At 44.6% G+C, this 23,865-nt stretch overlaps 1 protein-coding gene across 4 annotated transcripts in view; it reads left to right on the top strand.

Moving 5' to 3' along the window:
• LOC121321765 (cadherin-23-like) overlaps positions 1-23,660 on the top strand; it is a 162,653-nt gene extending 138,993 nt beyond the window's left edge. For 3 of the 4 annotated variants that reach the window (XM_041260918.1, XM_041260919.1, XM_041260920.1), the window contains 27 exons: positions 2,240-2,449; positions 3,189-3,296; positions 3,651-3,753; positions 4,137-4,262; positions 4,544-4,747; positions 6,910-7,368; positions 7,903-8,019; positions 8,163-8,387; positions 9,269-9,438; positions 9,764-9,901; positions 10,198-10,317; positions 10,695-10,872; positions 11,068-11,279; positions 11,429-11,623; positions 11,929-12,042; positions 12,529-12,658; positions 13,251-13,514; positions 13,711-13,872; positions 14,138-14,394; positions 14,777-14,874; positions 15,286-15,406; positions 15,586-15,665; positions 16,208-16,248; positions 17,291-17,351; positions 18,964-19,093; positions 20,286-20,408; positions 22,428-23,660. In XM_041260918.1, the coding sequence (XP_041116852.1) occupies positions 2,240-2,449; positions 3,189-3,296; positions 3,651-3,753; positions 4,137-4,262; positions 4,544-4,747; positions 6,910-7,368; positions 7,903-8,019; positions 8,163-8,387; positions 9,269-9,438; positions 9,764-9,901; positions 10,198-10,317; positions 10,695-10,872; positions 11,068-11,279; positions 11,429-11,623; positions 11,929-12,042; positions 12,529-12,658; positions 13,251-13,514; positions 13,711-13,872; positions 14,138-14,394; positions 14,777-14,874; positions 15,286-15,406; positions 15,586-15,665; positions 16,208-16,248; positions 17,291-17,351; positions 18,964-19,093; positions 20,286-20,408; positions 22,428-22,760 (4,479 nt within the window). In that variant the 3' untranslated portion in view covers positions 22,761-23,660. Of the gene's footprint in view, positions 1-2,239; positions 2,450-3,188; positions 3,297-3,650; positions 3,754-4,136; positions 4,263-4,543; positions 4,748-6,909; positions 7,369-7,902; positions 8,020-8,162; positions 8,388-9,268; positions 9,439-9,763; positions 9,902-10,197; positions 10,318-10,694; positions 10,873-11,067; positions 11,280-11,428; positions 11,624-11,928; positions 12,043-12,528; positions 12,659-13,250; positions 13,515-13,710; positions 13,873-14,137; positions 14,395-14,776; positions 14,875-15,285; positions 15,407-15,585; positions 15,666-16,207; positions 16,249-17,290; positions 17,352-18,963; positions 19,094-20,285; positions 20,409-21,599; positions 21,711-22,427 lie in introns of all 4 variants that reach the window. The other variant, XM_041260921.1, reaches the window with a different exon arrangement.
• The last annotated feature ends 205 nt before the right edge of the window (positions 23,661-23,865 follow it).

Below are 23,865 nucleotides of genomic sequence, written 5' to 3'. Positions count from 1 at the left end.
TTCAGTGTTGTAATTCTGTCATGAGAGTATAATCCACTTAGGCCTGGATTCTCAATATACTCCAAATTGTCAATTATCCCCCCCCCTTTTTTTTGCATTTCTAAAATGGATAATAAATGGCTTTAGACTCCTCACAAGCCCTGAAATTAAGTAACTGAGTTTTTTATTTTAGGTTTGCTAACTTCGTTGGTTGCGTTTCTGCTTTCTGAAAAAGAAACATGGAAATGACAATTTGGAGTAATCAGCTCTGAGAATCTGGCCCTTACAGTTGTCTCTGTATGTTGGATTCAAAGGGTTTTTGTTTCATTTTTTGATTAACTATAAACATGAAAAACATAAAAAGAAGATTAGATCATGTATTATGAGTCTGGAACACATTGGGACCAGTGACTGTGAGTGCGTCTCTAATCTGAGCAGGGTCAGATCCCAACGTTTCAGATCAGACAGAATCTACTGCTCTGAACATTATTTCATTAGAGACTTCTTGTTTCTCACAAAAGCATGCCGATTAGCTGATGTAACCGTCATAGATAACGTTCTGGGAAAAAAAAAAACATGATAATCGTAAGTTAGCGTCATGGTTCCTCACCATAAATTTACATATGGTTTCTGCAGAGCTGCATTTTCCACTTCTGCTGTTTTGGGTTAGAACGTATTGTTTTTGACATTATTAGCTGAAACATTTAACCCTGTTTCCAAACTTTGCAGTGTCACCTAGCATCCTTCCCCACCCATATGGATCAATAATATATTGCAGTATATGTCAAAGCAATAGAAGTGTATTTAAAAATACATGGTAACATCTTGTCATCTCTTTCCTAAATATAAGCTGTATAGTGCAATATATATTTTTAATATAGTCTCATACATTTCAGAAAACATTCAAAATACACTGCAGTACATTCCTACAAGAATACAAGATATATTGTATAGATGGCAGAATACAAAAATATATTTTGGATTTCATCAAAATATATTGCAATACATTCTAAAAAAAAACCCAAAAAACCAGGTAGCAGTCCAGCATCTGCTGTCTAAGGTGCTGAACAGACTGCCATGAAAATTGCCTGCAGTCGTGGCAAATTAGTTTTTAACTGATGAGTAACTGAAACAAAAAGATCACGGCCTGTGATCAACCACTTCTCGGCTTTCTAGCAAACACAGGCTGGCATGTATCAAACCATGTCTGTCGGGTGTCGCCGCATGTGTGTCAAAATAAGGGCCTGCTTTGACAATTTTATATAAACATAATGCAGATTGAAACACAGCTTCCGAGTTCAGAGACGGTCTGCTGAAAAATCTGTGACAGGTTGGAAAAAGCATGTGAACGAGCGGAGTGGGAGCACAGCCAGGCTGCTTTTTATTGTACTGTGTGTCTGTTTTCCCCCAGGTAAAGCACTCCTCCACAGTCCAGTAATGTGGTGCATGCTTCCCATCACTGTAAATAAAGACCAGCCTTTTGCTGCAGGGCTCTACAATGCAGCATGTTTAGAGAGCAATGCACAGAGCAGCTAGCAAGCAGCATGTTTGCATAGTGTTAGTGATTCACCTGCCACGTGAATTGGTAATGAGCTCATTACAGATGGATAAGGTCTGACAAAAGCAGATTGATGCTCCAAGACTCTATGCTGTATGTTTCCCTTTCCAAAAATTAACTTTAGGGTTTTTTTTTTTTATTAATCTTGAAAAATGAATCAGCCTGTCAGATTACCATATGTCCCCTGCACTTGCCTCCCTGCATTGGCTGCCAGACTGGTGTTTGCTTAAAAATATCAAAGAATCACTTAAATAATTGTATAAAGTTTGTTATTTATTGGCTTGTACCCAAATGCAACCTGAAAGGTCTTAAGGAGGCTAAGAGTCAAGGATGCTGATCAACATCGGGCCTAAGCTGTGAAGGGAGGAAGGTCTTCAATTGAAGAAGATGGATGTGTTCAGGTCTGTGTGGAGAATCAAAAAGAACACAAACACAGCAGCCTGGTGGGCTGAAGGACCTTCTCTTCTTCCTCTCTCCACTCTCCACTCCGAAAGCAGTGCCACACAACTGTTAAGAGTCACACAATGAAAAATAATCTTTATTATTAATTAGTTGTTTAGCAGACAAATAATTTAGCAGAAAAATAATCAACTGACAGTGAGATGTTCCCACTCATTCCCACTCATTCCAGGTACACGTTGCCGGGCTCATTGTCTGTAAAAAGACAAAACACTGAGACGATTGTATTTCTCTGGGCGGCAGGTGCTGGTGAGCGTGCGGGTGCTGGATATCAACGACAATGACCCGATACTGCTGAACCTGCCCATGAACACGAGTGTCAGCGAGGGTGCCCCCGTCTCCACCTCGGTCACCCGCGTGCTGGCCTTCGATGGGGACAGCGGCCGCAATGCTCTGCTGACCTTCAACATCACAGCCGGAAACACAGACAACGCCTTCTACATCAATGAGACGGTACGCGCTCCGATACGGTTCAACCTCTCTTCAACTAGAGTGACTCCCAGTCACACACAAAGACCAGCAAACCGTACAGGGTCATTTGATAAGTCTATGCAGAGGAGGCTCAATGGTTCTGAGTGAGTAATGCAAAAATAATTGCAATAACAATGTACTCCAGAGCACCTACGAAGAACCATCATGTCGTCTCTCTATACCATGCACAACAAAATGTTTAGTCATTATTATAGATTTAATTCATATATTTTTTGTTGGATGGATTAAACATTGTCGTTTGCTGTGGGTAGCGCTGAATTCAAAGCTTGGCAAAGCCGCTATTGTGACGTCACACTGCTACAAGCTGGCCGTTGAAATATGAAAACACACCCAAACCTTGTGCTGGTGCTGTAAAACGCTGCAAAGATTTCAGATGTGACTCACCAGGGTGTGGGCTGATCGAATCTACCTCTTAGTTACTTACGAATGGTTCCAAATTCACTAAGAAGCACACACAATGAGAAAGCAAAACTAGCATTGTGTGATTAAACTCTGCAGTGCTAAAATAGAGCTCCCTAATAATTAGACACTAATCTTAGACTGCTTACTGTTACCAAAGTAGTCCATGATAAGATAACTAATTGGAGGGTCTATGAAGCTTGAGGAAACTTTTGAAGTCATGGGAAAGAGGTACAAGAAAGTGGATTTTAAAAGCTTGGTTGTCACTTGATTAAAATATGTTTTTGTGTTTTCTCTGCAGACAGGGGTGGTTTTGGTGAACCGGCCTCTTGACCGGGAGCGAGTGTCCGAGTACAGACTGACCGTCACCGTAAAGGATAACCCAGAGAACCCGCGCATCGCTCGCAGGGTATGCCACCAAGCCCATATGAAGTGTATAGGTTTTGACTGTGCTGTTAAAGCTGGTTTCAGCCCATGAAACCAGCTTTAAAACAACACTTGTGTCATTTGTCTAAAGGCATCCCTCACATGTAGAAAATGAGATCAACGGAGTGGGCATTCTTAACAACCTTCAGACATCTTCTCACTATGTGGGGGGCGCATGTGGTTTATTTCTCAACATCAACCGCAAACGGAGGAGAGCACTCCCCTGGATTCGAGCCACTCAAGATGGAATGACCCTGTGGTTGACTACACTGCACACTGATTTTACCCTGGCATACCACATTCAAATAATTGAGCATCTGTCCGTCTCTGTCCTCAGGACTCTGACTCTCTGCTGATCTCTGTCTCCGATGAGAATGACAATCGCCCACTCTTCACCGAGCCCAGCTACCGAGCCCAGATCTCTGAGAACTCCCCCGCAGGTGGGTGATGGAGTGTGGGGGGCAAGCTGGGGCTTCAGACTGAATCTGAGCGAAACAACACAAGCTAGGACCGGGATTCAGAAATATGGAGAGACAGGGGCCATTTGAAAACTTGTTAAATATTAAAGCAATGATACTAGATAGCTAGATATAGACAGAGAATAAATTACATTATTCAGCACATTTCCAACAGCACTGTTGAGTTATGGATGATAGGTATTATATTCATTAAACTGCTCTAGATTGGGGTTGGTTTCTTTGAAACATTCCAGAATAGTTTCTACAGGATTTATTTATTTAAAAACATTCTTAAAATAACACCCAAGTTAAAGCTTAGTAAATAAACCAGTAAAAGCAGTAAGACATCTCTTTCCTTCCTGAAGGCACTCCAGTCTTGGTGCTGAATGGTCCCATCCTGGCTCAGGACAATGACCTGGGCCCCAATGCAATGGTTACCTACCGGCTGCTGGGGTCAAGACTGGACCTCTTCACTGTGGACAGCAGGAGAGGTCAGTTTGAGAGACATTCTTATCATTGGGGTGGGGTTGGTCTCTTAGTCCCTTATAAAAGTTTACCACAGTGTTTTTGCATGGTATTTATTTCAGTTTTACCCTGCTTTTTCCCATGGTTATATTAGCATTTACCATAGTTTACCCATAAGATGCTGTTCTTTACAATGCTATACTTTATGATGCTTTCGCTGTGCTTTATTACACTTTGCTATGCTTTTATTATGGGGAGCTTCTATAACGGGTAACCCTGTCTGTCTGTCTGTCTGTCTGCCTCCAAGGCGTGGTGTCTGTCCGGGGGGGAGCGGTTCTGGACCGGGAGGCCCTCTCAGACCCCAGGCTGGAGCTGCTTCTGGTTGCAGAGGATGTAGGCCAGCTGAACAGCTCAGTCTCTCTGAGCATCACGGTTCTGGACGAGAATGATAACCGACCCATCTTCAACCCGGCCATACTGAGTGTGAGGCTGCAGGAGAACAGCCCGGCTGGTGAGTAAGGCAGGGGAGAGAGGAGAGAGAAGGGAGGAGGAGAGGGAACGGGAGGGAGGGGAGGAGGTGGATAAATGAAAACTAAGTTAGAGTGTTAGAGATCCCTTGTGCAGTAAAGCCGACCTGGCAGAGTACATTTCCAAAAAACAGGCAGGTCCTAATCAAATACAGAAACTGCAGGGACCACAAGCTGCAGATTGAAACTGATTGAAACACAAATTAAACTGGAAGCCCATAGAGGCCGGACTCTGTGACCAGTGCGTCAGTGGAGAGATTCAATCTGAGACACTGTTCCAAATACAGAAAAACATTCGAGAAAGTTGCAGAAACAAGTGGGAGTTTACTGATGGCGATGGCACACCGCAAGTGAGTATCTTAACCCACCTCACCTCATCGTCAAAAGAGATGAGAAAAAACACAAAGTACCATTCAGGCCTTTCCATACATCTACTGTGTCCTTATTGTTTTTATGTTTCAGTATATTTTTTGTACTGACTTTGGTAACGCTTATGTGATTTGTCATGCCAATGAAGACATTTGAATTGGGGGTGAGGAGGGCTGAGTATCTCACATGCCTGTTGAATTAGGAGAGACAGTAGTTATTAAGTTTACATGCACGAGAAATGTATCCTTTTGTTTAGTGCAGAGTTTATGCATGCCAAACTCAATGGGCTGATAGACATGCTTCTAAACCCGTGTGCACTAAAGTCCTGTTGAAACGCCCCCTGCCAAAACACTGTCTGTCTGAGAGGCCAGACAGGTGAATCTGTCAGAACATCTGCATGATGTTACGTTGCCATGGTGACTGCAGACAGTCTGCGAGTGACAAAGAGAGCCGGATGAGTCTGGAGAACATTTACTTCTTGATCTGCACTGTTTTTTTTGTTTTTTTTAATCGTGTGAATGAGTGGATTTGTATGGGCGATGATGTGTGTGTCTTCATTTTTAATTTATTTTTTATTTCGTCTGCCTGCTTCTTGTCCAAATTGCTCTTGTGAAAGAGATTTTAATCTCAATGCGAATAATGTTTAATAAAATTCTAATTGAATTAACAGACAAGCCAGTAAGATCGCACATTGCTGCTATGTACAGCAACCCTGCTCTCCAATAATTAATAATAGAAAAATTGCCTTAAAAGCAGCTTGGTGCTGTATGGCTGTGAAATATCAGCTGTATTCTTCAACTTCCTTAGACTCATCTTGCACCATTTTCTGTTTCAGTCATCACATCCTATTGATTTTTTTTTCATCTCCCGTGGCCTCACTAGTGCTCTCCAAATCATGTCTGAACTCAGTCAGTGTGTACCCATTAACCTGCCCCCCCGCAAAACACACTCATTGATACACAAAGTACAATATTTGCTCTAGGCGGAAGAAATGCAGCATACAATAACATTGGCTCCTGCCTCCAACAGTGTGATTTCACATTGACACCACAGCGATCCAGTTTACACACAATGCAAGACAGTTATCAAAATAGGCCAGTCAGCTTAAACTGTACTGTACTTGAGATTTTTCATGGAAATATGTAGGTTGTTCCCTACAGACCAATACCAAATACGTTTCCAATCAGTCATTGGACAGTATGGGTTAAGTTAAATTCCTGTGTTAGGAGGCTGCAGACTAAATAAAATACAAGGCTGCCCCCTGTTGGTAAACTGAAAAAGTACAGGATTGCACTTGTCAGTTGTGGAAGTTTAGATATCATGCTTTATTTTAATGTTAAACAGTCGCAGATCTTATTTACTCCTTAAATATTATAAACCTGCTCTCTCACAGTCCTTCTGTGATATGTATGTAATATGTATGTGTGTGTGTGTGTTTTGCCTGATATTGTCAAGGCATGCTATACACATTGGTGCATAGTGCAATACACTGACAATGATACCCAATCCAGGTTGTACTATGATCTTGATTAGCCACTGTGTATAGGCAACAAGCTTGGTTGTGTCTTATTGAACTTTCAGTAAAAAAAAGGAATGGATCAAACTTTTATCTCATGGGAGTCTTATTTCCATCCCTGCAGTATCAAATCTGTGCTATTACCTTGATTAACACTGATCATTATTCATTGTTTTAAATCAAACTTATATACTTCGATTGAACAATAAGTCAGTCAATGAAGTTTTGTAACTGCCCCCCCTCTGTCTCTTGCGCTCGCAGGTGTGGTGGTCACCCAGGTGTCGGCGAGTGATGCGGACTCGGGTGCGAATGGCTGGCTGACGTACCGCATCGAGGGCGGGGCCCAGGACCGCTTTGTGATGGACGCCAGCTCGGGGGCACTGCTGGTGGGCAACGCCATGCTGGACCGCGAGGAGCGTGACTCGTACCGGCTGATCGTGGTGGCATCAGACCACGGCACCCCCCCCTTGTCAGGCACCGCCACCCTGTCTGTGGTGCTGGAGGACCTGAACGACTCGCAGCCTGAGTTCCTTATCCCCGTCCAGACCGTCAACATCAATGAGTCCACCCCGCCAGGGGCCGTCATCACCCAGGTGACTGCCACCGACCTCGACCTCCGACCCCGGCTGGAATATTACATCATTGAGATCCAAGCCAGGGACGACACCAACTCCCTTGTGGCAGGCCAGCAGGACGTGTTCGGCATCGACCTCCACTCCGGTGAGAAGAGTGTGCCCGAACACGGAGTCAGCACAAGGCATTGTGTTTCCTGGAGGGCTGGCTGAGTCACGTGAGCGTGGAGCGAATCCTGTTCACGCTAACTTGTTGTTGATCTTGGCTGGAGAAGCACATGGATATGCCTTTGGATGGAAATAACACCCATTGCTTTTGAGTTTGAACCATTCCTTTTTTTACTAAAAATTTAATAAGACACACCTGAACTTGTTTGCCTGTAAACTGGGGTTGATCAAGCTCATAGTAAAACCTGAAATGGGTGAAACTGCTATGCAAAAGGAGTACTATTTCCATACCTGCTTTGCTGTCCTGCTGCGTTAGGGAGTGAGAAATCATCATGGGATTCTGTCCTGGTTTCACTGAGTTTAAGCTTGTTATAGATACACTGTGTCTATTCAAGTTGTATTAAAATCTGGAATGGGTTTTAAAATTGCTATGCAATAGGAATGTTATTTCCATCCCTGGGGTTGTATAATGTAGACTGTGTGAGTGTGTGAAATGTGTTTCTGGATTCTCCAGGCGCAGTGTTTGTCAGGACTCCACTGAACAGAGAGCTGGTTGCTACGTTCGACATCACTGTCTCCGTTCACGACAACGCCAGTGATGTAATCGAACAGTCTGTCAGTGTTCCAAATGGTAAGCTTCTCGCCTTTACTCCATCACTACCCCAAATCAAATAGTGAAGTAATATGAATACAAGTGTTTCCACCATCTCCAACTACTCATCAACTACTTTTCTCATATCTCTCTCTCTCTCTCTCTCGCGCTATCTCCCGCAGCCCGATTGATGGTGAACGTTCTGGATGTAAACGACAACACCCCGAGGTTCCGTCCCTTCGGTGTGACCAACTTCACAGAGAGGATCCTGGAGGGGGCTCGTCCCGGGACCACTCTCATCTCCGTCTCGGCTGTCGACCCGGACAAAGGTCCCAACGGGCAGGTCACCTACCAGCTGCTGAACCTGCCCCTTGGGGGGTACGTGAGGCCCGAGGACCCCAGCACAGGTGAGGGGCAGCGGGGGAGGGTGTAGTTCCCTACTGGATGGCTTGTGTGGATGAGGGCTCAGCACTGTTCGCCTTTTGAAGTATCTCATTTAATATTTCTAGTTTGAAAATTCTGCCATGGCAGTCTGTAGTTTTAGGTAAAAGGCAATTAAAGTCAGAATGCAGCAAATTGTGATGTTGTGTTAGAATAAACATGCAACATGTTTAATGAGCAGAAGCCTGCTGAAACAGTGGTGTCAGTGTAATTGCTTTTATTTAGTCAGCTTTTCAGTGAACTCAACTTTTTTTTATGCAACTCCGAGCTCTGATTTAGACGACGCTGAAGAAGGGGAGCTTCACTGAGAGGAAACATCTTGTATCCAGGGGTGTCCTGCCTCTGTCTACAGGGCAGGGGAGCTGAGGGCTTGATTTATTGATTTATTTAGGAGAATTAGCCAGGGAATGAGTTTATCCAGGCCAGAACACTCAAGACAAGTCAAATGAGTTTGGTTAGTGGTCCTAACCCTGCCCCCCAGTGGACACTAGTGTGTAATCAACATGACAAAACACACTCCTCCACGCAATTCCGCACTATTGTAGAGATGGAAATAAGACTCCCTTTGCATAGCAGTCCAATCCATTCCTGGTTTAATAAGACAAACCTTAGCTGGTTACCTATATGTTGTGGGCGAAACTGAACAACAGGCAGACAGGTAAAGCTGTGAGGGGAATCTGTCATGGAGACTGTCTCTGTCTTTGTCTTTTCTGCCTGCCTGCCTGCCTGCCAGCCTGTCTTTTCTGTCTGTCTGCCTGCCTGTCTGTCTTTTCTGCCTGCTTACCTGCCTGTCTGTTAACACTGCAATGAGCACTGAATTCCCAGGTTGTTGTGTTGTCTTTTCCAGGGAAGATCATAGCGAACCGGACGGTGGACTTCGAGCAGGTTCAGTGGCTGAACTTCACGGTGCGAGCTCAGGACCAGGGCGCTCCCCCGCGTTTTGCAGACCTGCCCGTCTTTCTGCAGATTATTGACATCAACGATAACAACCCCGTCTTCAGCCAGCCGTCCTACCAGGTACCGTCCTACCACACGGGGGAGCTCCTAAGAAAGAGCCTGGGGCATGCCGGGTCAACTACATAGAAGCACAGTATTCAAAATCTTCAGATTGCATGCAAATTGAAACAGACAAGGGGAGTGTTCTGAATGAATCTGGTAGTATAGGGGATGTTTGCTGTATACAAGTAGTAGGATGCTATGGACCATGTGGGTAGCTATGGTCTGTTTTGTCCTCTGCTCTCTTACTCCTCTCTCTCTCTCTCTCTCTCTCTCTCTCTCTCTCTCTCTCTCTCTCTCTCTCTTGGTTTCCTCTCGCTCTCTCTTTTGCTCTCTATCTGTTTAGAAATCTGTGTTTGAAGACATAGCTTTGGGAACGGTCATCCTGCGGGTCAGTGCTACGGACGCAGACTCGGGTCGCTTCGCTCTGATCGAATACGGGCTAGTCGATGGAGAAGGCTGTTTCGGAATGAATCCCTCGACGGTAAAACTGACCAAACCAAAAAAAAATAGAAACAAAGAAAAGTAACTTTACAGAGTGCAGTAAATTAGAGCTACTGAAAGGGAGTGATATATATATATATTATATATATATATATATATATATATATATATATATATATATATATATATAATATATCATCTGCAATTGATCTGAATCAAAACAAGTGTTTTTAGTGGATTGCGAAGGTGTTTTCCATGGAGACTCCGGGGGAATGTGGCAGGCAGGTTTTCTCCTCTGCCGAGGCGGCTGTGTAACGCTCTGTTTCTTCACCACAGGGGGACATTTACATTCTGTCTCCACTGGACCGCGAGAAGAAAGATCACTACACCCTGACCGCTGTGGCCAAGGATAACCCTGGGGACAGTGCCAGCAACCAGAGAGAGAACTCAGTGCAGGTGTGGCAAAGAGCAGATTTCTCTAACAAAAAAAAAATCCAACTGTACTTCTAGAAGATTCAAATAAATAGATGATGTGTTTATTTCTAATTTTGTAATTTTATCAGCTAGAGTCATTTACATTTTGCAGGGAAATTAAATGCTGCCTGTGCTGGACTGTGTTTGCTTTGTAATGAATGTGTATCTGTAGATGCTGAGTGTCCTGTGTGTATCTGTGTTGTACATGTTGAGTAACCTGTGTGTAACTGTGTTGTAGGTGTTGAGTAACCTGTGTGTATCTGTGTTGTAGTTGAGTAACCCATGTATATCTGCATTGTAGTTGTTGAGTAGCCTGTGTGTATGTGTGTTGTAGTTGCTGAGTATCCTGTGTGTTACAGGTGTTGGTGACTGTCCTGGATGTGAATGATTTCCGACCCCAGTTCTCAAAGCGTCTCTACAGCACCAGCGTGTTTGAGAACGAGCCCGGGGGGACCTCCATCATCACCATGTCAGCCACTGACCTGGACGAGGGGGACAATGGAGTGGTCACCTACTCACTGCAGGGGCCTGGCGCTGGTACAGCAACCACGCCCACACACACACTGAGACGCACACACACACACACTGAGACGCACACATACACACACACGCACTGAGATACGCACACACTAAGAGATGTGCACACTCTGATCTCAGTGTATGCGTATCTCAGTGCGTGTGTGCACACACACACACACTGAGATACTCTCTCTCCCCTCTCCCTCCCTGCAGAGGCGTTCTTGATGGACCCGGACTCTGGCCTGGTCCGGTCTCAGCGGCTCTTGCAGTCCTTCGAGCATTTCAACCTGACAGTTGTGGGGACGGACCGGGGGCTTCCCCCCCTGTGGGGCACCACGTCTCTGCAGGTCGATGTCATTGATGTGAACGACAACCGACCCGTCTTCGTGCGGCCTGCCAACGGAACCATCTTGCACATCCTGGAGGTGAGAGGGCTCCAGCCCAGGCTGCTTTCATGCAGGAGATACAGTACAGTGCTGGGTTTATCATGTAAATCCTGAACTGGCTCATTACTGCTCTGCAATGGGAGCTTCATCCCCCTCTCCCTCTCTCCCTCCCCCTCTCTCGCGTTTAGGAACAGCCCCCGGGTCTGGTTGTGTACGAGGTCTTTGCGACGGACCGTGATGAGGGTGTGAACGGGGAGGTCCGATACTCCTTCCTGCAGACGGGGGCCGGCAGCAAGGACTGGGAGAACTTCAGCATCGACCCTGTCAGCGGGGTCATCACCACTGCCGTCCGGCTGGACCGAGAAAAGCAGGCACTGCACAACGTGAGGATGAGGTGTCCAAGTGCCTGTTTGCCTGCCTGCCAGCCCTGTGTGTCTTCCTGTCTGCCTACCTTCTGTCTACCTGCTTGTGTTTTTACCTGTGTGTGTGCCTAGCTGCTTGTGCATCTACCTGTCTGTCTGTCTGCCTTTCCTGCCTGCCTTGCCTGTCTGTCTGCCTGCTTGTGCATCTGCCTGCCTTAGTGTCTGCCTGGTTGTTTGCCTGTCTTCCCCCTCCCCCTTTCTCCCCACTACCACTTCTCTCACTCCCTTCTGTCTTCTCTCTCTCTCTCTGCCCCTCTCGCTCCCAGTTGATTATAGTGGCCTATGACCTGGGTCAGCCGGTGCCCTATGAGACCACACAGCCCCTCCAGGTGGCGCTCACAGATATCGATGACAATGAGCCAGTGTTCCTCAAGCCCCCGGTGAGTAAAGTGCAGTCTGCTAGATTAGAAACGAATAGCAGCCGCTGGCCCTGCTCCAGATATTCTCAAAGCCCTTTACTCCAAATTGGCATTAGCACATTGCCAATAAACAACACAGATGTTTCATTTAGGGGCTTGTTGTGTAAGATGTGGCAAGTTGTTTCTTATTAGTTGTAGCATTGTAATTGTATGGCCCTGTACAGTATGTATTGAACAATGAAAGTAACACACTCAGGTGCATCTCTGCTTTATAGAGAGTCAGTCTCCCATTACCATACTCTGTCTTAGACGACTGACTGACAGAATTGCTGACTGTGATATTGTGTGTTTGTCTGTCTGTGTCTGGTCTGTGTCTTTGCATCTGTGTTTCGTCTGTGTGTGTGAATGTGTCTTGTCTGTGTGGTGTGTGTGAATGTATCTTGTGTGAATGTGTCTTGTCTGTGTGGTGTGTGTGTGTCTTATCTCTGTGTGTATGTCTGTGTGCAGAGAGGCAGTCTCCCCTACCAGGCTCTGTTTGTCCCAGAGCACTCCAGTCCTGGGGTGGTGGTGGGGAATGTGACGGGGGCTGTGGACGCAGACGATGGCTCCAACGCGGTCGTCTACTATTTCATCGCAGGTACCGTCACTCCAGTGAAAATTAGCCGTGTCACACATCGCTCTTTCCAACCTTTCCATTGCAAACATGTCCAAGAAACTTTCAGACGTTACAATGGACACATATATTTAGAATCAGGATGGGTTATTAATTTGCTAACAATGTCTGTCCATAACCTGAAAACACGTCCTGTGTCTCCAACTCTTACCCCCAGATCTTTGCTGTTTACATACCCTACTGTCACGTTGATTTGGCGTATACTATTATATTAAGGTTATATTTTTGGGTTTATGTTACACAACAAAAATACAAAAAGAGTTGTTCTATGGGGAAAGTCACAACTTTTGATGATGAATGCAGTTTGGACCAAATGACAATTGCCTGACCCGTTCTTTACAAGAGATAACAATTTAAAAAGAAAAGGCGTTGGACTAGACTGATTTTAAATCCAAACTCCATGATAGACTTTCCAGCGGTGACGGATCGGCCATTGTTTACTGTTTCTACTGCTCTTTTTCTGCTCTGTACTTGTCGTGCTGTTGGGGAGTGGGGGGGCAGACCTCTGCCTCTACGTGTCAGCTTCCTCTCAGTCACTTCTCTTCCCTGGTTCTAGGAGGCGATGGCAGGAATAACTTCCAGCTGACCCGCGACGGGGTGCTGAGGGTCACGAAGGACATGGACCGCGAGGTCACGCCCTTCTACTCCTTCATCGTCAAGGCATCCAGCAACCGCAGCTGGAGCCCGCCGCGAGGTCAGAGGTCATCAAGGCAGCGCGCCCTGAACCCCAGCACTGACCCCACGCTGCAGGAGGTGCGAGTCTTCCTGGAGGATATCAACGACCAGAGCCCCGTGTTCCTCAAGCCAGAGTACACCGCAGGTACAGAGACCCGGGTTCAAGTGAACATGCAGGGAGCAAGTCTAAAGCAAATGCAAAATTAATCTTCCAAAAGGTAATACCCCCCCCCCCTAGGCCAGTTTGTCATTTAATTTATTCAGTTTATTTTAGTTTTTCTAACTTTAGCACTATTGAGTGTTTTGTAGTTATGGATGAAGTGTATCTCTTCGCTCTGCAGGTGTGGCGGCCAATGCGAAGGTGGGCTCTGATCTGATCCAGGTGCAGGCTGTGGATACTGACATGGGGAACAACAGCCTGGTCCTCTACCGCATCCTAGCCATCCGCTACTTCAAACTGCAGTCCAACGACTCCGAGGACGTGGGCAATGTCTTCATCATCGGTACCGTCCCACGGCCTTCCTCCTTCCTGTATTCCTACCTTTACCCTTTCCTCCTGATCTTCCTTTTTTCCTCTCTCTACCCTCTCTTTTCCCTCACTTCCTCAGTTCTTGCTTTGTCCTTACTCTTTCCTTCCCTCCTTTTCATCGTATCCTCTCCCTGTCACCCCCTCTCTCCCTCCACTTTATCCCCACCTCTCTCTCCCCTTTCACCCCTCTTGCTCTCCCCCATCTCCCCTCTCACTGTATGTCTTCCCTCCCTCCCCAGGTGAGACGGATGGAATTGTGCGCACCTTTGACCTCTTCACAGCATACAAGCCAGGGTATTTCGTGGTGGACGTGCTAGCGAGCGATCTGGCGGGACACAGCGACACAACCACCCTCGGGATCTACATCCTGCGTGATGACCAGCGTGTGAAGATCGTCATCAACGAGATCCCTGAGCAAGTACGCCAGTTCCAGGAGGAGTTTATCAACCTGCTGTCCAACATCACCGGGGCCATCGTCAACACGGACGACGTGCAGGTCAGTCCAACCACTGACCTCTGCATAGGACCCTGTCCATTGCAGAAGACACTGTCCAATGCCCATCCACTGCATGGGACACTGTCCAATGCCTGTCCACTCCACTAGAAACTGTCCAACCTTCTTTAACTAAAGAGACACACAACGTCCAGTATGCATTACACTGGTGAAAGCATATCCGATAAACATTTCCACTGTCTTCTTGACTTGTTATTTATGAGTCTTATCAACACAGTGTCCAACATCTGTCCTACACACAGCAAATTATCCCCAGTCCTGTGCATAATCACAGGAGCTATTGTTCTGATTACTTCACAAAACTAATCTGTGCTTTATGCTTTCACACTGGTATACCCCTCTGTCTCTCTCTCTGTTCTCACAGTTCCACGTGGATAAAAAGGGGCGCGTGAACTTCGCTCAGACTGATATGCTCGTCCACGTGGTCAACAAGCAGACCAATCGCATTCTGGACGTGGAACGGTGAGCTGCTAATACTTTACATTGCAGTCTTACAAGTCACATTCATTCAGATCCAACGACAGAACGGCTGGGCAAATTGCACAGTTCCAGATTACACCGCCAGATTACCAAGCAGATGCAGAGCTCGATCGAAGTAAATTAGATTTCATTTAGGGTTAAACTTTCTTTTCCATGCATTGTATTCGTTAAATAAACAGAATACTCCGAGAACGCTAATGCTGAGTGCTGCCTTCAGTTCCCTCATGTGCAAACCTGTGAGCTTGTCTGGTTTGTCGGCTTCCTCTTTCATGGATTCACTACAGCTTTCCAGGGTTGTTCATTCAATATTCAATTTCTATCTCACAGTGTTTCTCTATCGCATGCAGCACTAAGACTGGGTCCGGCGCTAAGTTGTGTCATTTTGATTGGCAGGGTAATCCAGATGATTGACGACAACATGGAGCAGCTCCGGAATCTCTTCCGGAATTACAACGTGCTGGACGTGCAGCCCGCCGTGTCCGGGAGAGCCCCAGATGACCTCACCGCGCTACAGGTCAGAAAGTAAATAAATAATGCATATTAGAGGTAGGACTAACAAGTACTAACAATGCTTGTATTTGAAAGGGAGTAATTGATAAGGGAGTTAAATTTTAAAGTCTCTCTTTCTCTCCCCTTCCTTTCTTCCCATCCCCCCCCCCCCTCTCTCTTTCTCTTTCTTTCCCCCTCTCACAGATGGCAATCATTATCCTGGCTGTGCTGCTGTTCCTGGCTGCCATGCTCTTCATCTTCATGAACTGGTATTACCGCACAATGTACGAGACATATTTTATATGTTTTCATTCATTTATGAAGTGATGTGGACCGATTCCCACTGAGAGCTAGGCTGTGACCTCCAAATTTGTGACCAGATTCGATACAGGCATCAGCTAAAACATTTGCCTGCTTGCTTCTAATAGTTTTCTAATACATATGCAGAATAATGTTTTAGTACTTTATGAAGTACTATGTTTATGAAGGATAAACAATATTAGACCATTATTAAAAATAGCAAGTTATAGCAATGCAGTTCTATAAAGCATGCTACTAAGCTTATTGTTGTAGAAGAACCCTTATAAGTACTCTTTGAAATAACAAGATTTTTACACCAGTAATACGAGGGAGATATGTTATTGTGCCATTATGTAGTTGTAAACTCTTTTTCATTTTTAATAAAAATCAACACGTTTTAATTGCACATTTATAGATGTTATATTCATGGATCTTTTAACTACATTACAACCAAACATGCTGTGCAAAGTCCTACTGAATGATCATTAATAACCAATCTGCTATATGTTTCATTATTTTTCCACAGACACAAAAGGAAGCTAAAGGCAATCGTATCTGGCTCTACAGGTACGTTAAACTATTTTAAAGAATAAACTAATCACAGTCAAGCATTTGTCAAAATTGCATTACGTATTCTATCAGTTAATGTGAGGTGTGCAGGGCATCTCTCATTGTAGAAGAGATGTTATCTCGTGCAGTGTGGGTGAGAGGAGAGCTCATTCTATCAGTTAATGTGAGGTGTGCAGGGCATCTCTCATTGTAGAAGAGATGTCATCTCGTGCAGTGTGGGTGAGAGGAGAGCTCATTCTATCAGTTAATGTGAGGTGTGCAGGGTGTCTCTCATTGTAGAAGAGATGTCATCTCGTACAGTGTGGGTGAGAGGAGAGCTCATTCTATCAGTTAATGTGAGGTGTGCAGGGCATCTCTCATTGTAGAAGAGATGTCATCTCGTGCAGTGTGGGTGAGAGGAGAGCTCACTCTATCAGTTAATATGAGGTGTGCAGGGCATCTCTCATTGTAGAAGAGATGTCATCTCGTGCAGTTTGGTTCATGTAATTAGAGATCCTACACACCACTATTTATTAAATAAAAGTGTAGCCGGAGAAACTAGTGACAATTTTAAGAGTTAATCGGGTGATACGTTTTACACAAGGGACTAGGTATGTGTGTGTGTTTTTGTTTTTTTTTCCCCCAATATTGAATTAACATATTTGCCAACATTTGGAAACTGTTCAGCTGGACGCTTGTGCCCTGGGAGGTGTCATACGCAAAAAACACACTATCATATAATAACAGACGTATCCCCTCAACTCAACACTGCACGACCAGCATGACAGTAAACAGACGCAATGAAGCGTTCTTACCTTTGTATACCGGTAAGTTAGTGATCACCAGATGTGTCAGCCGCACGAAGAGCACAGGTGTTCTCTGCACAGGATGACAACTGCACACAGAGTAAGATGTACTGGAATTTGGGCAAATGCTTCACTGTGATTGGTTGATTTTTGATCTGTGATTTATAATCCCGTATACAGAAGTTATCCCATGCATGGAACATTCCACTAAAAATTCGTCAGTTTTTTGTCTTTGTCTTTCCGCTCTCTTCCAGGCAACCAAGGATTCATGGACATCTTAGACATGCCCAACACCAACAAGTACTCCTTCGAAGGGTAGGGTCAAGATGCACATGCTCTGCATGTGATCCTGCTTCCAAACCAGTTATTAGGCCTTGGAGAGTGCAGTTGAATGTGTGTGTGAATGCATTTTTCTAAAGTTTATTTTAACATTTGTTTATGGTTTTTGCAATAATGTTGTTGAGGGTTTCAATGTTATTTTGTTACATTTGTCATTTAATTAAATTTCATTAATTTAATTAATTTCAAAGCTCGCTTTTGAAAAGCCTCCTCAAGGCTGATCATGGTGGGGGGAAGCATATCAGTGTTGCACGAGGCTTCAGCTGGACGGTCATTTGTTCCTTTTTCAGTTGATTTTGTAGAATCAATCAAATGGAATCAAAGCATCCTTCTGGAACGTCACAGGGGAGTTTGCCAACCTTGCAAATTTAGTTTTTACTGACAAACAGACTTACTGTGGCGTTTTTCTTTCCTGACATCCTTTTAAAAAAATGAGACAATGAAAGACATTATAAAATAAATTAATAAATAAAATGTTATTTTCATGTACTTACATTTTTTATTTATTTCTTATGGTCATACATGGACACATTTGCAGATTGGGTCATTTGTAGACCCCTGTGAAATTCTTTGTATTTTTTATAATTTTTCGTAATATTTTCCTCAAATTTTGTTTTATTTTAATGTCGTTTTATTACACATACACATTAATAAAACAACTCAAATAGATGTAAATCAGTAATAGTATAGTGTACATTATGTTTTAACTACATACATTTTTTTTTATTAAACTATCGTTTTTTTTTTTTTTTTTGTTTGTTTTTATTTTGACGGACAACTAATTTAGTTACCATTATTTCTCATTAGTTTAAGTAATAGTAACGTACAGTTCCTCACTTTTTTTTAACTGCCTGTTTACATTAAATGCTGCCCATGCCCTCTATAAAAATAGAATAAGATCAAATAAAATATATATATTTACACTGCCCTGCTACTGTGGGGCTGTCATAATAATAGCACACACGGCAATCCACCCATTAAAAAACCGATAGGAATTGTATTTCAATCCCGTTGTACTGAAGCAGGGCTCCAGTATACAGCAAGCTTGGGGTTTCTCAGTATTTAAACACTAAGCAAAGCAGATTCATTCATTCAAATCAATTCAAAACCAAAACAGCATTTGCTCCAGTGCAAAGTTGCCACCACTTGAAATAAAACAAATAAATAGCATACTGATACAAAACACAAGCAAACCAGCCATATTTTTCCCAAAATAAATAAACAGCTAATGCTTAATAGCGGTATCTTTTGACTCCTGTTCCAGCTGACAGTTGCAAAATCTGCACATCATTATTTTGTCACCGTCAGCTGCATACATCCCCTCATGCTCAAATTCTTTGCAGTGTTGTTTGATTGTTAAACTCGGCTTAGGCATTTTATTAACTGACGTCTCTTCTCTTCGATCACAATCTGAATTCCCAAACGATTTATACATCTGCTAGTGCTAGACAGAGCTTCCTTTTCCCTTCAGACCGTGTCTGTGGTAACGGCTGAGCCTTGACAACATGCAGACATTTACAACCAGACGAGTTTTAACTGTGTCTCACTGGCCCTCGCTCCTGCTTATTCCGCTGTTTATTGATTCCAGGGCAAACCCGGTGTGGCTGGACCCGTACTGCCGCAACCTGGAGCTGACCGCGCAGGCAGAGCATGAGGACGACCTGCCCGAGAACCTGAGTGACATCACCGACCTGTGGAACAGCCCCGCCCGCACACACGTACGTACACACGCCCGCAGGGACTCCCTCACCGGCGACCACAAGTGAAGCAACACACTGTATGCAGAAGTATTACAAAAGAGTTTGCGTCGGGGTAACATCAATAATGCCCGTACAGAAATGATGAAGTTGTTATTGGGTAAATACAGTGTAGTTAAAGAGGTAATGTTTCAAACACACACACTTTTGTCCCAGTGAAACAAGGCCAAGCGATCTACATACATACCTACATACATGCATACATGCAAAGCTACTTGAAGTCTCTTGGGTGGCTCTGTAATGGTGAGGATATCATGTTTTAAATGAGTGTATGGTAGGATCTACTGCAACAGAGCACCCTGCTTTATATGTAATGGTGTGTGGTTACACTGTGGCCCTTCTACAAGTTTACCATGGTATTGTTGCAATTTTACCATGTTTAGATTATGTATTTACTGTGTTTATTAATATGCTTTACCATATCTCGCTGTTCTTCACAATACTTCACTGTGCTTTATTACACTTTGCTATGTTTTTACTATGGTAAACTTCTATATGGGAGATGTGATGCAGCTAAGCCCCAGTGACTCTGCTGTTGCACTGTTTCTCCGTGCTGCTCCTTCACTGCGCTCTGCCCCTCGTCTCTCCCCGCTGTGCTGCTCCTGCACTGCGCTCTGCCCCTTGTCTCTCCCCGCAGTGCTGCTCCTTCACTGCACTCTGCCCCTCGTCTCTCCCCGCAGTGCTGCTCCTGCACTGCGCTCTGCCCCTCGTCTCTCCCCGCAGTGCTGCTCCTTCACTGCGCTCTGCCCCTCGTCTCTCCCCGCAGTGCTGCTCCTTCACTGCGCTCTGCCCCTCGTCTCTCCCCTCAGTGCTGCTCCTTCACTGCGCTCTGCCCCTCGTCTCTCCCCGCAGTGCTGCTCCTTCACTGCGCTCTGCCCCTCGTCTCTCCCCGCAGTGCTGCTCCTTCACTGCGCTCTGCCCCTCGTCTCTCCCCGCAGTGCTGCTCCTTCACTGCGCTCTGCCCCTCGTCTCTCCCCGCAGTGCTGCTCCTTCACTGCGCTCTGCCCCTCGTCTCTCCCCACAGTGCTGCTCCTTCACTGCGCTCTGCCCCTCGTCTCTCCCCGCAGTGCTGCTCCTTCACTGCGCTCTGCCCCTCGTCTCTCCCCTCAGTGCTGCTCCTTCACTGCGCTCTGCCCCTCGTCTCTCCCCGCAGGGCACATTTGGTCGAGAGCCACAGGTGTCCAAGCCTGAGGATGACCGTTACCTGCGTGCAGCAATCCAGGAGTATGACAACATCGCCAAATTGGGCCAGATCATGAGAGAGGGGCCCATCAAGGTAATCCAGAACCAGAACTGGAACCAGGCTCTTAGAGCAGCAAACCACAGGCAGAAATCCCTCTGACTCCCAATTACAGGGATGGAAATAAGACTCCCATTGCATAGCAGTTTGAACCATTTCCCATTTTTTTATGAGTTTAGTAAGACACACCTCAGCTTGTTACCTGTACACTGGGGCTAATCAAGCACATATCAAAACCTGGAAAGAGTGAAATTGCTATGCAATAGGAGTCTTATTCCCATCTCTGCAATGGAGCTTACGCTGGAGTAACACTGTCAATAAACAGCCATTATTACACAGAGGTAGTTTTATAATTATTGGGTAAATACAGTGTAATTAAAGGAGTAGTGTTTTTAAATAAATGTTCTTGCTTCTTATCTTAACTACCAATGCAACTGCTGCTGCTGCTGCTGCTGCTGCTGGAACATTATCACGTAAAGGGTATATAAGGACTTTGTTTTATTATATTGTGTTATCCCATGTGTTGCTACAGCTGTTTAAGTAAGGTGTGTGTATTGTTTCATTTATTTTTTTTTTTTTTACATTTTGACCACTTTTTTAAATTGTATTCCCTGCCTCAAGATGGCTTCACATGTACCTGCATGGACCTCTCAGAACTACATTTCCTGTCATCCTCCTGCTCACTGGTAAATCCATCTCAGTTACATATGTGAGCAGGAGGATGATGGGAAATGTAGTTCTGAGAGGTCCATGCAGGTACATGTGAAGCCATCTTGAGGCAGGGATGCTATTTAAAAGTTTCAAAAACGTGGTCAAAAAGTAAAACATAAATTTTAAAACAATACACACACCTTACGTAAACAGTTGTAGCAACACATTGGAACATGTAACACAATAAAATAAAAAGGTCCTTATATACCCTTTAATTTACAAAATGAATGACCAAATAAAAAAATAAAAAAATCAACACTAGAGTAAACGCTTTGAAAATATTCAGGAATATTCTTTCAGTAATGCCAGCTATTGCTACAGAAACACTATGACCTGCTGCAAATGTATTAAAAGTTACAGTGGTCTTGAAAAAAAAAATTCAAATGATGTTTAATATATTTGAGTCCTGCACTCCCATGGAAAGAACACCTGGCAGGGAATTCTGTCTCAGGTCTGTACCCCGGCTCTCTGAACGTTGTCTCTCGCTGCTCCTAATACGGATCGTGTTGCTATCAGGGTTCGCTGCTGAATGTCATCCTGGACGATTATCTGAGGCTGAAAAAGCTGTTCGCAGCAAGACTGGTCACCAAATCAACCAGCAATGGAGACCAGTCCTCTGTGACTGAGGTGGGAGCTGAGTGCAGCGTGCTCTCCTGTCTCGCCCCAATCTCCTTCCATGCTCGCCTTCCAGTGTGCGTGTGTGTGCTGTGTTCACTTTCAAAGGGTTTTACTCTCCTGAATACTTTAAGGCACTCCATTCTCAACTCCTGCACGGTCACCCTGCACCTTAACAGCAGTGACCACTGGTTTAAACAATATTCTCAGCTCTCCAGCACTGTCATTAACCCTGAAACGTCATACTGAGCACTTGTTTAAACACTTTGCAATACACTTTTCTCTGGGTCTAAAACCATCTTCTTGATGCCTCCTGTCTCTTATGGTATAGGAGTGTTCCTTCCAACACTATCCATTATCCTCCAGTGATGCATGGGAGTCTGGTAGTTTTAGAAATACAAACGTTTCAACAAGAACTCTTTCTGCTTTTAGTATTTCTAAATTTAGCACAATTTGATTGTTTAATGTGATTGCTTGTTTAAAAATATTGCTTTTAAAAAGGGAGAATCTGGTTTCAGTGGAAAACAAAACAAAGTCTTTACAGTCCTACAAAAAAGAAAAAAGGCTGGACTCGAGTCATGCAACTCCAAGTATCCAGTACTGCGCACAGCACTTACGAGGCTGTATGCTCTGGACTGGGTAACAATGCGTGTATGTGTGTTCTGATAGATATGAAGGTCCAAACCCTGAAGTGTTTGTAACTGCTGTCTCCTTTGTCTGTCTGTCTAGCTGATCCAGAGCGACCTGGATGAGGACGAGCAGCAGGAACGCAGTCCTGGCCGTGGAGGGACACTGCGCTTCAAACACAAGCTCCCCGTGGAGTTCAAGGGTCCCGACGGGATCCACACCGTCCACGGCAGCACGGGCACCCTGCTCACCTCCGACCTCAACAGCCTGCCCGAGGATGACCAGAAGGTGCTGGTGAGGTCCCTGGAGGCCCTGCACAGCGAGAGCGGGCCCTACAGCGAGCGCAATGCGCGCACAGAGTCCGCCAAGTCAACCCCGCTGCACAAAGCCAAGGAGGGGATCTCTGGGAGCCCCCTGGAGATCACGGAGCTATGACTAGCGGAGGCCTCGCTGGTTTGATAGGACGGGGGACCCTCCGGCTAGGGGGGTCCAGGACAGTAGGGTTTGTGTGCGGTTCGTGGGAGGGTAAGTTTAAAAAAAAATGGGGTTGGCACGTGGAGCTATTGTTGAGAGAAAGCCTGTTGGACGTTTGTGACGGAAATGCACATTTCTTAACGCTAGCAGGCAAACTGTTAAGACGACAACACAAACGCTTCCATGTGCAAACCAGAGAACGATACTTCAACTAGACTGTGCACAACCAATCAAACCAGCAAGAGGCCAAACTTAGTTATTTTAATTAATATTAAGGGTGAACGAGAATCCCCAATAGGGGAAGAACCCATCGAAAATAGGACAGATCTCGAGGCAGCAAATATATAAGATATCGCTTTGGAGAAAACATTCAGAATGGAAAAGACTGACAAGCACAAATATAGTGACCAACAATAAGACCTGAATAAGCTTCTTTCCAGAGGCTTGAGAATACGATTTTAAGAGTCGTTGCCTCCAGCTGCAGTAAAGAGCAGTCCTGAGTTTATTTTTATGGGACCTGGTTTTCAGTGCAGGGATTAAACGCAGAACTGCAAATCTGGATTGCCGTGCTTGGTAGGAAAAAGTTGTCTATACTAAAGATTATGGTTTAATAAAACTGGGCTTGACTGTTGCAACACCCAGTAGTTGTTGGACCTTGATGCTATGAGAAGATCAACTTGAGATCAAGCAATTTTATTTGACTATCTCTGCATACATTTAAGAATAATGAAGCATTTTTATCCAAATCTCATCGCGACATAAGGACAGTTATTCTCCTCACCACCATTTCTTTTGGTAATTTCTATTTATTTATTTTTAAATAAGCTATATTTAAAAGACCAAAACAGAGATTTAATTTTTTTTGTAAATATTGTATCTATTATTTTTTAGAAGTTGTTGTTTTGTGTATGTGTGTGTGTGGGCAACTTAATCCATTTGTATTCCCCCCGATTTTGGTTTTGTATATTTGTTTATATTTAAGTGTCAGGTATTTGTTGCAAATCATGTTGAATGAACTGTACTAATAAAAAAAAAAAAAAACAGAAATAAATATTCAACAGGTTTT

The sequence above is a fragment of the Polyodon spathula genome, chromosome 10, assembly GCF_017654505.1.
Source record: "Polyodon spathula isolate WHYD16114869_AA chromosome 10, ASM1765450v1, whole genome shotgun sequence".
In the NCBI taxonomy this organism is placed as follows: domain Eukaryota; kingdom Metazoa; phylum Chordata; class Actinopteri; order Acipenseriformes; family Polyodontidae; genus Polyodon; species Polyodon spathula.
This window is presented reverse-complemented; position numbering and strand designations above follow the sequence as displayed.